This window comes from Nilaparvata lugens, chromosome 5 (assembly GCF_014356525.2).
Source record: "Nilaparvata lugens isolate BPH chromosome 5, ASM1435652v1, whole genome shotgun sequence".
Lineage (NCBI taxonomy): Eukaryota > Metazoa > Arthropoda > Insecta > Hemiptera > Delphacidae > Nilaparvata > Nilaparvata lugens.
Window position 1 is genome coordinate 58,262,510 of NC_052508.1, and position 15,839 is coordinate 58,278,348.

The 15,839-nt window shown below is 36.6% G+C and overlaps 1 protein-coding gene across 1 annotated transcript in view; it reads left to right on the plus strand.

The window, feature by feature from the left end:
- Positions 1-15,839, plus strand: part of LOC111044267 (F-box/LRR-repeat protein 16) — a 60,845-nt gene continuing 45,006 nt past the window's right edge. Inside the window, exon 1 of the mRNA XM_022329359.2 lies at positions 1-861. Coding sequence (XP_022185051.2) covers positions 226-861 — 636 coding nt within the window. The 5' untranslated portion in view covers positions 1-225. The remainder of the gene's footprint in view (positions 862-15,839) is intronic.

A 15,839-nucleotide genomic window follows, 5' to 3' on the forward strand; every position in this document is an offset into this window, starting at 1 on the left:
GGCGGTGCAGAGGTGAGTGAGTGGGGGTGGCACGCGATGAATGAAGCAGCGGTTGGTGGGGGGATTTTTGCCGGGGTGGGTTGGCGGCCTGAGCCAAGCTGAGTGCTTGGTGTTAGTGGCAGTGCAGTGCAGTGCGGTGTCAGTAGTCGCGTCTCGACCTGTGAGTACTTGTAGTGAGTGGGGCCGTGTGTGACAATGGCAATGTGAAGACAAGTAGTGAGTGATATGTCGGCTCAGGGGGTGGTAGAACGAGCCAGCGCCGAGTTGTCGAAGCGTATCAATGGTCTGGCACTGCGGAGCAAGCACCACGCGGGACAGCGAGGGGGCAAGGGCAGCGTGATGGACCGAGTGACGAGTGCGCTGTGTGGCAGCTCCAACGTGCCACCTGACAAGCCGTCACGTTTGTCACGAGCAGCCAAGGGCTCGCCCACACCGCAGCCGCAGAGGAGACTCTTGCTGGCCAACAACGACGCGCTCTCCTGGGACGAATTATGGCATGATGAACGCTTCCTGGCGCAGTTCTTCGCCTACTTCACACCGGGCGAGCGTCGCGTGCTGGCGCGTGTGTGCACACGGTGGCGTGACGTGCTGTACCGTGGCCCACCTCGGACGTGGGCCGGTCTGCTCCCCGTGGTGAGATGTCGCGAATTGCGAGCTGCATCCCCGCAGGAGCGAGCTCGCCTCTACGCGTCGCTGCTGCGTCGTGGCTTCCACGCTGTCGCCCTGCTCGGTGCCACTGACGAGGATGCCCTCGACCTCGTGCACTCGTTCCCTCTCGCCGCCAAGCACGTGCACTCGCTCAGCCTGCGCTGCTCCAGTGTCAGCGATCGCGGACTCGAGGCTCTCCTCGACCACCTCCAGGTCAGCTTAATAAATCAATCCTAATAAATCTCACTCTATTTACATTCTTAAAAGAATAAAAGCCTCTCTTATATGAGGTATACCTCATAAGACATAAGAGACAGCTCAATAAATCAATCCTATTAAATAGCTCTTTACTTACATACAATTAAAAATTACTAGATTCTAAAGTAGATTATAATATAATCTTCCAACTTCATTAGGTTAGTATATTATAGGAAAAGTATGTCCTTACAGTTTATTTTAAGTCCTTGTCCTTGTCCTAGTCTTTGTTCCTTTTAGTCCTTTTTTTCTACCTCATAGGTACCTCCCGTCATATATATTTATGGTTCAGTTTTTATTTAATATTGTGATCAACTATTATTCTTTCCAACCATTGTTATTATGGTTTATTTTATTTTTGTGACGATTAAAGATTTATTTATTCATACCATTCAGCAATCACAATATCAAATAAAATTAATGATTGAGAGAGAATAAACAAGATTAACCCAAAAATGTGTATCTTCCTAATTTGGATAAAATTAGTCCAAATGAGGTAATCGTTTCAATGTAATCAGAGGTTATAGCGTTGCCAGTGATGTTTGACAACTAACCGATGAGTCAAATAGGATTTATCTCTGTCGCGTTATCTATATACCGCTATAAGCAACATTATCGAGTGCTTTAGTCATTAGTGTATCATATCTGACAATTATATAAATCTTGCAAAATTTTCGAGAATTATTTGTAATAAACATAATCTATTTTCTCATTTCGGAGGGGGTCTGTATCAAACTTATAAAGTAAAGACCTTTCTCATGTCTATGATTCGACTCAAGTGTCTGCAAAAATCTCTTGAAAATACACTTCAGTACTATGTACTTCTTCATAATTTTCAACTATTTTACTCCATCTCCTTCTGCTCATATTGAAGGAGGGTGATATCTTTCTCTCTAGTCAGTAAATTTAAAGTTATCTTAGCTTCGAGAAAATTAATCCATTCCTTTATTAGTGAGTGTAAGAAGAGAGAAGTTGATAATTTATTTCATCTCTGGTATAAGCATAGAGAAAAGATAGCGTAACTTGTATAGGTTGTCTCTGGTATAAGTGAAGTGTAGTGTTTATGTGGGTAAGATTACCAACTGAATGTACAGTTGAGTACATTTGTTCCAGTTTTTATAGAGGTTGATTATTATCTCTATAAAAAAGTTTTTCACAAGGCTTTTGCTGAGGAGCTCCACATAAGCCCTATGTTTTTTCATGAGAGGTTTTGGTATAATTTCCATAAATTATGATTATCCAGGTCACTATCACCCACTTTACAAACCCCATGTTTTTTCTATCGAATAATACAACTAAATACATACATCCGAGTATGTGTTGTTCCTCTTATCTGTTTCTCTCGTAATAGAGTGTAATTAGTGATTCGTAATATTAAATTTTAAACAAAACTGTAATAAAATTAGTAGAATTGATGGTGATGTTGTGAAATCTCTCCATAATAAGTAAACAAAGATATTGTCAAGGTTCAATGAATGAAGAAAACTTGTTTGCATTTACTGGATGTAAATATGAGTAAAACCAACAGATCCCTTGATGAATTCGAGCAAAAACTAGAAAACCCTTTTCTTGTACATTTCTATATAGTTATGTAATAGTGTATTGACAGACTTTTAGCATGAAGAACCGGATTTTTTTTTTTACTTGTGGCAGTATTGCAGCTGGGGTGCGATATATTTCTCTTCACCTCTTCCATCAATATGCAAGCCACCGCACGTAGAGACTATCATCAAGCATCAAAGAGCAAAGAGTATTGTCAAATTATTGGCGAAGGAAAAATATTGGTTTCATTTTTCGAGTCGGGCTATTCATGGATGTAAGCGTTATAGCGTCCCTATTATAACTCTATTGTATAGATCTTGTATTATATTGAACTTAAAAAAATAGGAAAAAATTCCCGATATTCAGGGAAAGTAATGATATGATCATCACGCTATAGGGATATAGAAATCAATCTATTGAATAGCCTACTTTCAAACTGGAACACCAATCTTTCAGAAAATTAGAAAGTAGGCTATTCAATAGATTGATTTCTATATCCCTATAGCGTGATGATCATATCATTACTTTCCCTGAATATCGGGAATTGTTTCCTTTTTTTTAAGTTCAATATAATACAAGATCTATACTAGAGTTATAATAGGGACGCTATAACGCTTACATCCATGAATAGCCCGACTCGAAAAATGAAACGCAGATATTTTTCCCTTCGCCAATAATTTGACAATACTCTTTGCTCTTTGATGCTTGATGATAGTCTCTACGTGCGGTGGCTTGCATATTGATGGAAGAGGTGAAGAGAAATATATCGCACCCCAGCTGCAATACTGCCACAAGTAAAAAAAAAATCCGGTTCTTCATGCTAAAAGTCTGTCAATACACTATTACATAATTATATAGAAATGTACAAGAAAAGGGTTTTCTAGTTTTGCTCGAATTCATCAAGGGATCTGTTGGTTTTACTCATATTTACATCCAGTAAATGCAAACAAGTTTTCTTCATTCATTGAACCTTTACTGTTTTTCTCTGTAATTTTCCAACTTGTTCCCTCTTTGCATCGCGATTGGACTATGGACAACTAATTTAAAAAATTTTTTTAAAAGGTCAGAATTATACATTCAATCAATCTAATTCAATTTGAATGTAGACTCATTTTCATCGATGATGGAAATCGTTATAAGAGTTTCAAATACAATAATTTCAAAGCCAATCTAATTTATAAATTCAATACCAATTATTTTCCAACAAAAATGTTAGTTCATGCACTTGTATTAGAGATGGGATCTTAAAGTTCACAATAAGGGGACAAAATAAAGATTTATAATTCATTCCTTACAAATGAGCTTCTAACATGAAGCCGATTATTAGATGTAATTGGATGGTAATAGTTAGGTATTCAGAACATGAACTAATCAGATCGACTCTCTTTAATCCATAGGTTTTGATTCTTAACTAGGTTTTTTCGAGTTTTTCTCAATAGTTTTGAAAAAAAAATCTTTGATCTCTAAACTTTATAATTGGAAGCATTCATGAATATGAATACCGAATACAGTAAAGAAGTAAAGTGGAAAATAGCTACTTGTATGGTGATATTAACCCAATAAATGGGTCTCGCCATAGAAGGAATTGAATAGAAAGAGAAGCAAGACGAAGATAGCAATATAGTCAATGAACGGTTGACTCGCATGCAGACTTCTTGCCCTAGATCAGTGAAGGCCATCCTCATTCCTTATGCTCATATATAACATTATTTATCCACAGCTCATAGTCATGCTCCAGTACGAGTAATATGAGAAATGACTATCATTCTCACATTATACGGGTTATCGTTCTACAAAAGCTATAAAATAATTCCTCAACATGAGTACAATTCGTGCTGTGTGAAAATGAGAATTACTTCAAGCGTGAAACTATTGTCAGTTTTTCACATCCTCTCCGAAATGGAGTTGATACGAAATTAGGCGGTGTCAAGGCTGTAATAAAATCTGCCGAGTTTTTATTCCTCTTCTAAATTATGAAACTTTCGAAAAGGTACAACACGCTTATGCCCACAACAGTTGTCTATTCCAATTTATACAAAACTCAGAATATACAAGTAGGCTACATCACAAAGTATGACACAATCACATTGCATTACATCGTGTCTACCACATAATTTTTGTCACAATTTTGATTCTGGGATCTGAGTGAGCTTACCGTCACACGTTCTAAGAATATCACTATCATAACAGTTGCTTGGGTCTCTATTTTTTCAAATCACAGAGAACATACAGTACTATCAGTACAGAGCTGAACAGTGAATTATACTGAATGCAGTGTACAGTCCAATAATGCAATATTTTTAAAATGGTACCATATTTTTTGTTAGAGAATCATAACACAAACATCTGAAATCAGTTATTCAATAGAATGGATAGATTAATGAAATCAATCAATAAAATAAGACAATCTGGAATAATGGAACAAGGATACTGATTTGATGTGTTCAATTTGATGATTAATTATTATTGCCACCGACAAATATGTGCCGCATTATGAAATGCTGTGAGAAATTGGAAGGTTGAAATGTCATATCTAAAAAATTAAATATGTAAACGTACTGAAAAATCTATAATCAAAAATATAAAACTGACAAGATAGAATGATCTATACATCTGCATTATAAAACGAACATTCGATGACAATGTATGAAAATTCCTTTTTTATCAGAGAATAGATCCATCATCCTCTTCTAGTTCAATGGCTGATAAAAATGTGCTTGTTGATTGCACCAGCACCACATAGGAATGTTAATTATTGTAAGTCTTTGCTATGAGAGGACCGTCCCATAAAGATGGAGTGAGTGGGTGAGTTTGTGTTCAGTTGCTGCAGAGAGAAATGAAATCCAAGAGCAAACTGTTTTCCCAGGGGCCATGAAGCTCCTTCCTCCTTCATTCCATACTCATTCATTCTTCACCATCCCCTTAGCCCCCCACCCCCTTTCACCCCTCACCGGGCAACCCCATCGATGTGTTCTTATTTTGAAAGGCGCGTGGAAACTGCGGTGGTGGGTGGTGGGGTGGTGCGCTTGTTCTTTACGAGTTCAGACTTTCGGGAGCCCCAAACTCTCCATCTCACCCCCCCCCCGCCACTACCCCCAGTCGCACTTTCAACAATCAAGGTCGGGTAAATGATAGTTGCAAACTTTTCTCCCTCATCCCTCTCCCTTCCATCATCAATCGAAATACTCTAGCCAGAAAGTTTAACGGTCAAGAAGAGTAGTACACCCATTATATGAAAATCGCTTCATGCTTTCATCTCTGGCTCCGTCCTGTTCAAACAATCCACTCTCTATGGCATTGTCGAATGCTCTGAGGAAACATAATAAAAAAAGTACGTAGTATAATAATCCTATGACAACAATAAACGTGAAATTTAGGAACAATAATGAACTGGAAAAATGAACAAGCTCATTTCATTCGAGTGTAATTGAAACAAAAGACTGCGTCGACTGAGTAGGTTTCATTGACAGCTATGAACAGTAAACGCTGATGAAAGTGTCATGATAGAGAAGCAAATTAATCACAATATCATGATTTTCTCTTGGAGCATCACAGCATCAATGTCTCTTTTGGATATTCATTTATTTATTTAATCATTCAGAATTACACAACTTACAGAAAAGTACCACAGGCTCACACCCAAACGGTTTCAATTCTAATGTATTCAACAGTCCAAATGTAGCTAGGTTATGTATCACTTCAAAATTCTTCAGTTACACACTCAAGAAAGATAAGGAAGATTATTGTGTCTTTATCAAAACACATTGCCGAACTTTGAAGCATATATGAAAAAATGCTAATATAATTTTTTATAAATGAATTATGGGAGAATTCACTCGTGTTCACTCGTGTTTCATCGTGTTCACTTCACTTCACATGTTCAATTCACAATTTCTCTCGTGAGAGATTTTCTCGTGAAGGAATTCACAATTTCTCTCGTATTGGAGACGTGTAGGGAGATTATTCTGCTGACAATTTTCATATAATGCAATAAGATCTAATTTCGTCTCATTCATGTCGTATTTAGGTCTTATTTAATATATATGATATGTCATATGTAGTATATTATGTCCTGACTGTCCAAATTATGAACTGAAAGAAAGATTATGCTAATAAAAGTATGATAAACCGGCAATCATACCAAACTACTATTACTGATTCAAACGACAAAAATCCGTTCCGGTCATGAGTTCTATCCAACCGAGCGTTTCAATCTTTACGAAATAAATTTAAACGCGAAAAATGCGTTTGTATTTCAAAGTAGGCGGGGAACGAGGATCCTCATCAAGCTGAACGTTTGCTAACTCGAAATGCGGAACGAATTGTCGCGTAATTTATTAGGTTTGAGTGGCGCGGCTACCGAAATAAAGACAGCGAACGGCAGGCGGAATGTTGACATCTTTATTATTGCGGTTTAGTTGTTGAAGGAAGCGTTGCTCGTAAATCAATACTTGAACGTGTTTAGGTGGTCGTCATCCAAGATTTCACGTGCGAAGAGCGCAAAAGAGAAAAGCGAAGAGCACACAAAAAGAGAAGAGCTGGGATAAGGGATAGGGATAGCGAGAGCAAAGCGACGAGTGGTGATGACAGGGATGAGAGGAAAGAGGAGGATGGAGAACAGAAGAGAGGGATTGCGATGAGACGTGGAGAATATAAAAGACAAATATTCGGGAGAAATTACCTGGCAGGGTGTCGCTCGCAGCTTGGCTCAGCTCCCACTATAGTGCTTCAAGCATCAGAAGCACCATGCTGCATTGATCACTACTTTGTTCCGAGAAAAGCATAACTTCACCCAAAAATACCTTCCGTGCATCTCACTTCAAATTCCTGACATGCTTTCAAATTCTCTAGTGAAATATTCCAATTTGGAAATTTAAAAGGGGATATGTTCTAAGTTACTTTGAAGCATTTTGAAAAAATTGCAATTTGCATCAAATAAAAATCACTAAGCATCGAAATACCAAAAACTTGTTCAATATTCACCATTTGGAAGCTACCATTTTGTGAGAAATTACCAGTAAGTTGTCTTCCGATATTGATTGAAGCTCAATACTGTCAATTTCTGTAGTTGTTCACATCCATGCGATATCTAGAGCAAATATTATGCGCAATTGGAATTTCATGCTGATATCGCTCATCAACCTATGTTGATTGAATAAGATCAAACGGATTCTTAGATTCTTAGATCAAACGGAATCATTCATTATTCAATAACGATAAAAAAATGAATATCAAGAGAGTGTTCAATAATTATGAGTCTACAGACCAGCAGTTTATAGTTTATCAGTCATAATCAAGATAATAATTCATTTGAACCTCAGCTTAGTGGAGAAATGACATTCAGTTTGTGCCATTTTTGTTCAGTGACATTTAGTTGAGTCTTAAATGCTTCAGACTTACGTGAGTGGAATTACTCATTTGTAGGCCGACTGAGCCTTGAGCTGCGATCAATACAAGGTTAGGGACCACATAGTCTTGTTTGTTTCAACCGCAAGCACGTACGGTATGCTAAAATTAACAGTCGACCAATTGTGGGCCCAAAGTTGCTCGAGTTTTGGCAGGCTGACAGTTGTTAATGACAATCCTGCAAATTAGTAGGCTAGAGGAGTCCAAGAGTCCTCTGCAGAAGGACAAGAATGGATAATAACAAAAACAGAGAACCATTAATAATAATCGTCGACATGAGCTTAGCACCGGTCCAGGACACAATTGATTGCTTGGCATGAAATTGCTGCCGAAATTACTCCGTCGGATTACAGTCCCGATATCGAATTGCTCCGGCTATCGTATTTCTCAGGATGGTGAATTGCTTGCCTGAAATGGAACTCGCTATCCAATTGCCGATCACCACCACTTTCAAACTTAGCCGCTCAAATTCGATCCGACCTGCCTCTGAAATGGTCGGCTTTGATTAATATCAGCCGGCTGTATCTCTACACCCTGTTAGCTGAGACGCTACTTCAACTCCAGCCAACACCGAATCCAACTAATTGGCTTGGAATAAGGGTGAGAGTTGTTGAGCTGCTAATAGAAACTCTCATTTTACTCAGAAACCACACTTATCCTATTCATCAATTAAATGCAGTCCGTCCAGATGCTATCTTAAATGGTCTTCTACAAAATCACCTGTCATCAATTCTTGTTGAATCGATCTCGATCCATATGTATTGATAAGCTTTTTGTAAATCACGTCTATAAGAGGATTCGAACTATTAGGATAGTGATTAGAAGTTTGAAAAAAGCTCATGCTTCTAGTTTAATCAATCAGAAAAATACTATTTCGTCTTGATATATACTGTCTCGAGTAAATTGAACGTTTTAATTGAAACTTAAACTGAGAAGATTTATCAAGCAACTTTCTCCTACAACACTGTTATTCTCTCAGGGTATATTCATAATATATAACTTATCACTTATTCGGATCTTGACTCTTTGATTAAGAGTTTCTTACTCTTCCAACATGAAAGCTCTTCAATTTGTATAAATTTTAGCGGGAGAAATTAGCCACTTGTCACTTTTCATTTAATAGATCAAAGAAAATAGTTGAAACATTTGATTAGTGCAAAATTACGGAATGAATGAGAGCTAAAAAATCTCTCCGACTTGATTCATTGGATGCGAAGTTGTGAACAAGTTTAGCTGTGAAGCTTTCAGAAGTAGCTGCATGTGATAGAGTTATTTTAGGAACGTGAATTATTGATTTTCATGAAAACGTCAACGAACTCGAGGAAGCACAGTTTTTCTTGCACGCGTTTCTTTGCATCCATTCTTTCTCGAATTAAAAGATTAGATTGTCTCCACAGTTAGGCTACAACCAAATTTTATGTTATTCCTTCTTCCTATGAACTTCAATATACAATTCATTTTGTTACAATGGTTGAGGTACTTTGATACAATACTAAGCTCCTCTATTACTCAACTAGAGAATTTGAAGAGGCATATATTTATAAAATACTTTATTGTAAAAATGTGCCTAGGTCCGCTAAATTGCTGAGTGCAACTTAACTTGCAATTTTGATTGAATATGATTGCGAGTACAGTATACTCATAGAATTTTCCAATTTATCTTATGCTTCTGATTAGAATCATTGATAAGTCTTTGATAGAATTGAATGGGAACTATCGATGATTCTTAGAACGAATCTAAATATGTATCTTCTCAAGTAAATACATTGCCCTTTCTTTGAGCAGTATTAATTTTTTCTTGTTTCTTTTTTGAATTGTCTAGATTCACTGACTCTTGAAAGATTTAAAAGCTTCACATTATAAAATATAAACTCTACATTCTACATTAAAACTATAAATCAGAATATTTCAATTAGTCTTTCAATTGGGATGTTATTGATCAGCCAGGTCAATTTTCAGCAATATTCATAAAGTTACAAATCATAAACAAATTATGGAGTTTTATGGTAAACTGCATCAGCAATATTCATATAGTTACAAATTATAAAAAATTATGGAATTTTAGGGTAAACTGCATTTGCTATATTATTATATGCGATAAATCTCCTCATATCAATCAGAAACATCATTTGTTCAAAGCAATATAAATTATGTAATAAAGGTACTTGTTTATTTTGCAGACACAGTCTTCAATTCTAATTGGCTCTGAATAACAAAAGACAAATACAATCTGGGAAAGGATTGAACAATTATTGTATTTGTCAATTTGTCATTTAGTTGAACAACGGTTGAATTTGATTGTTGGCATTCAACGCCAATCATAGGCCTACTCCGGTCGGTGTGCAGTGCTCCATTTAATAAAACGCTGCTGACTGGTTGGCTAGCGGCTGCCTGTCCCACATCATATTTACGACTCGTCTGGGAATCAGGGAATTGAATCGTGTAATGGACTCGATTGAATCAGGAAATGGACAATTTGAACAATTCTCTGTTTGACTGTTACAATTATCCGGCACATGTGCGCAACAGAGACGGTAGAACGTGTGACCCATTTGTTGAATGCAAATATTGAGGAAGCTTTATGGATAACGATTAGGAGTTGTAGCGTTTGTACATTTTCGATCACGTGAAATAACATTATTTGTTGAAGTGAAAATTTGAAGATAGTTTAGTTGATTTTACCAGTTATTTGAATTATTCAAGTAGATTAGTTAAAATACGTTTTGATGTGACTGGAAAGGAGTAATATTTTTGAAATGGTCTTCTCTGATTTAGTTCACGTGAAATTAATCAGGATTTGAATTTAACATGCCTTTGTGAGAGAAATTTTCGCATTCCTCTTGGAATTGATCTCAATCCACTGTGATTAGATAGAACCTTTCTGTATGAACTATACATATTATAATTTCTTCTTTCGTAATAAATTTTATTTATGCTTTTGTACTCCAGAGCGGAGCTCGGTGCCCCGATATTAACTATAATAGCGTATGTATGTTCTGTATAATCTGATACATGTATCTGTATATCATCTACAGCAAGATCAGGCTACTAGACAGATACTGTCTGCCAACGTTGAATGTTTCAGAATCATTCAGACCAGTACTGAATCATTCAGAATCGAACAGACTGAAAGGCGGTAGGCCCATGGCCCAGTATGAACACGGAAGTGTATTTCTTAAATAGACGCATCCTAGACTATGAAGGCAGTTGCAGTTGCCAAGTTTCGGTATCGGTTGAATAAACGGTCTGCTAAATTTATACTTGGAGAATCGATTTACCGGTCATCGAATGTTTTCGTTCGCGACCTGAGTTTTGCTAATATTTTGATACATTGCCACCACTTGAACTACGGTTTAGGATTACTATGTTAGTCTGTAATACTGTAATATGTAGCCTGTAAACACAATGCGAAAATTACGTCCATGTAATTTTGATGATAGTAAAAGAATTGGACCTAAAATTTCACATCACTAATTAGTGATTTAAGACACGTCTTTCCATCACGAAAATATTTGAAAGTAATTTAAAAAGTTTAATAATTTGGAACATTTAGAATTAATTATCCTTTTAATTCAAAAACTTCAAGTAATATTTTTGCTAGCTTGTAATAAATAAATAAATAGTAATTGGAGTGGACATAATCATATAGGAAAGACAGCATAAAAAGATATCCCATAGTAGCTAATAGTAGATATCCATAGTACTATCCCATAGTAGATATCCCATAGCCCAGTAAAGTAATATTCTTGTTAGCTTGTAATTGAAGAGGACATACTCATATAGAAAAGATACCATAAGAAGAAATCCCATGGTATAGGACGTTTATGTTTCAAATTTCAAGCCGAATTTTGTTAACTCAAGCTCATTTCTGTTGACTACTCTTTATTATTATTGTTTTAACCGGGTAAGAGTGTAAGAAAGGCACAGTATCGGAGACTACAGCGTCACATAGCTTTACGAAAAAATCTGGTGTGGTGCACTCACACAACTTTCCTTGCCGTTATGAAAATTTATCACCTGACGCTAGTGTACTCGCGCATCTCAAGTCTACTATTCAAAGATCTGCCAGCTGGTGACAGGACAATAACGCTGGAGACACACGAAGTCTGCTATCTCTTCATAGTGAATGATTTAATAGAATCAACAGTTGCCAACAGTTTGCATTGAATAAACACATTTTCTCGAATTTCGAGCTTATTTCCAATTTTAGGTGAAAATGTCACTAAACATTAATTGTAGAGATTTTTATGTTCAATCTTTTCCACTTTAAGTTATTCATTTAAATTGTATTTGAAGCCTGATAATTGGGAATCTAAAATCACACTTTGCATTGATGGGGCGGAGCTCCTGAAATTTTTACAGATATGGGACTTGTGGAGGGTTGATAGAGCTTATCAATGACTATTTTACATATAAATTTGATCTAAATCATTGGAGCCGTTTTCGAGAAAATCGCAAAAAAACCCTGTTTTTGACAACATGTTCGCCATTTTAGCCGCCATCTTGAATTGGATATGTTCGAAATTGTTCGTGTCGGATCCTTATAGGGGAAGGACCTTAAGTTCCAAATTTCAAGTCATTCCGTTAATTGGGAGATGAGATATCGTGTACACAGACGCACATACACTCATACACACACACACACACACACACACACACACACACACACACACACACACACACACACACACACACACACACACACACACATACAGACCAATATCCAAAAACCACTTTTTTGGACTCAGGGGACCTTGAAACGTATAGAAATTTAGAAATTGGGGTACCTTAATTTTTTTCGGAAAGCAATACTTTCCTTACCTATGGTAATAGGGCAAGGAAAGTAAAAGAACTATCACGACTATCGGCTTCAGTTAACATTGAAAATTGGAACATAAACGCCCTATACCATGATATCTTTTTATGGTATGTGTGTAGCAAAATGTACTACACATACGGCGAAAAAATGGCGGAAAAATTATTCGAAATTTATATTTACTCACCTCCTTGGACTTACCCTAATATCCTTATAAAATTAAATTATCTTTAATAATTATGTTGATATTATTCTCATTTTGCTACACACATTGGGAAAGAATCAACAGAATAAACTCAAAACTGTTCCTCTCCCTAATTTTGATAAAAATAGTCCAAATAAGGTTATGAAAACACTTTTATAAAGATCACAAAATTTATAAAGATCCAGGAATTATGATAAGAGATCAAAAACTATGTGAGTCTCTCTATCAAAAAGTACGAATTTAGGTTGATATTTTCAGTTAACATTGAAAATTGGAACATAAACGCCCTGTACCATGGGATGGATATCTTCTTATGGTATCTTATCTCTATGATTATGTCCTCTTCAATTACAAGCTAACAAGAATATTACATCTAATAGACATAATTTAGAAGGTGAGATATTAAAATTATTCGAAATTCATATTTACTCACCTCCTTGGACTTACCCTAATATCCTTATAAAATTAAATTATCTTCAAACAAATATGTTGATATTATTCTCATTTTGCTACACACATGGCGGAGCAAATCTCCAACAGAAGTTGCAGAAAACGAAATACAATTCAATATACGAAACGCATATCACTGGGCTTCTCGAAAGGAAGTGAATGCATATTGACATAACATATTTGTTTTCGTCTCACTGCGACAAGGTTGCTTTGATCACTGAATAGAAATTGAAGAGACTCGGAAGTAAGGCAAATAACAGCCTTATTCTTCGTTCATTTCTATCCTTCCTGCATACTCCTTCTTATCAAGGTCAAAAAGATATCAGGATGGATACCACTTCTGATTACTTTAAATGAATATAATCTAATTCAATGATATAATATTAGTTGCCTAAGAAAGACAGTTTGTACTAGTGATTTGCATTTCATCAAATTGCTCTGGAAATTTTTCTGGGAGACCTTCCTTTCTTTCTTCTTCCTTTCACGGGTTTAGGCTTTACTGAATTTCTGAATAGGCCATCTAAAAGCTCTTTTTAGGCCTTTATAAAAGCTCTGTTCCACTGCAATCAAACCATCTGTCCCTGGTACGTCGCCGATCTCTTTTTACAATTGGAAAATTATAAATACATAAGTAATAGGTATTAAATAAATAGATAAGGGCCTTTGTTATTTTTCATTAAAGAGATCACTGTCTTGCTTTTGAATAATTTTTGTTATTGGGACGAATACAGCTAAGAGAGTCAAAAGACATGTTTGACTCGTCATCAAGTTCATTATTATTCTGCACTACCGAACTGATCAACTTGCAATTTTGCACAAATATACTGCTGAATTTACTGAGGATAGTTATAGGGCTACTTTCATTGTTAATCAATCATGAGTATATTTGGTAACTAGTTCAATGAGAAAATATTATGGGGAATTCAAGATGAAAAGTCACGAGCTACGAAGTTGGAATTTGAAATGAACCCTCGTGTTATTAGTGTAATTGGAGCCTGAGAGCTTCCTGGAAAGCATGCACCATACACCTCCGCAAGCAGATAAGCGTTTTCTATGACGTCGGAAGACTCCAGCTCCATGCAGAACCTGGGTCCTTCTCCTCCTCCTCCTCCTCCTCCCACCCCTTTCTCCTCCCACTCCTCACTGCCCACGCACCCTCACCAGCACACAGATGTGCCTCACCACTACCGAGTTGCTCTAATCGATTCTGACTGAAACGGTCCAAAAGCACTCACTTGTTTCCTTGCCGCATTACCAACTCAGCTCACGCCGTTATTTCGAATTTCAAACCGATGCAACCGAACAGCAGCTTATCTCTCATCTTTGCAACAAAACCTCTCTCAACAGGCGTCCTCCTGCAAACTTAGTTTCTAATACTAAGTTTCATCAATCAAGTATCTTGTTTGGGATTCCAAACTCGTATATTGTCAAGTATTGCATTTCTGCTCTGTGAGTGATCAATGCAAAACTGAACTGTATTGGGAGTAGTTTTTCGGTTAATGGGTAACTCGGTTGTCTCCATCATACATTTTTCATTTATCTTAGGCAATTTATAATATTTTCATGATATAAAGTGTATCTATAGATCTAGAAAGATCCTTATGATTGATGTTTATTGATTTTTTTCAAGACTGGCCACAAACGGTATGACATGCATGATGAACATGACTTGTGTGTGCACTCATACATTGTTGTGTCATCACAGCGAAAGGCTTCGCCTGAGAAGAATTGGAATCTAGTTGAGATTGGAAAATCTGAGAAGCCAACCGATTAACACAGCTATTTGTACAATTTGGTACGAAGTCAATGCAGAGTTCTAGTAGTTCTTCAGTTCTTACAATACGTGCTCTCGCTAAATTGTTGAAAAGTTCCATTTATCCTTGTCGGACAATAATATTACAAGCGTGAGAAATCGTGAGAATAACTGTATTTTTCGAGTCCACCAAGTTCACATCCTCGAAAATTATAACACATAATAGAGACCAGATAATATTGATTTGAAGGCATTGAGATCCTAATTGGTTCTAACACAGTTTCATGAAAGAAGTGTAACCCAGATTTAAGAATACTGGTTTTCATTACAGTAATATTCGAGGAGCATAAGACATTCACGTTTCATGTGACTTGAGAAGATTTCAAGCTAGTAATTAATTATGGTTACGGAATCAACCAAACGTCACTATCTCTATATTTAGAGAGCCACTGCTGCTGGTTTCAAAAGCTGGCTAATTGGCAACGCTCCTTTCCATTCCATTCAGAATTTTATGAATCATTCCATTCATAATACAGCTCAATCGTTTCCTTTGATCAGATTCAATTACAATTTTACATCTACTGAAGAGTGTAGATTTAGCGAAGGACTAGACCCTGTTGAAAATAGTCTACAACATTGCCAATAGGTGCTGGACTAGACTCGATCTCAAGATTATTTTCTTATCATGCTCAGCATGTGCTCATTATCTTATCACATGTGCATGGTTGATTAGATGTGATGTTAAAAAATCAACGCTATGCTTA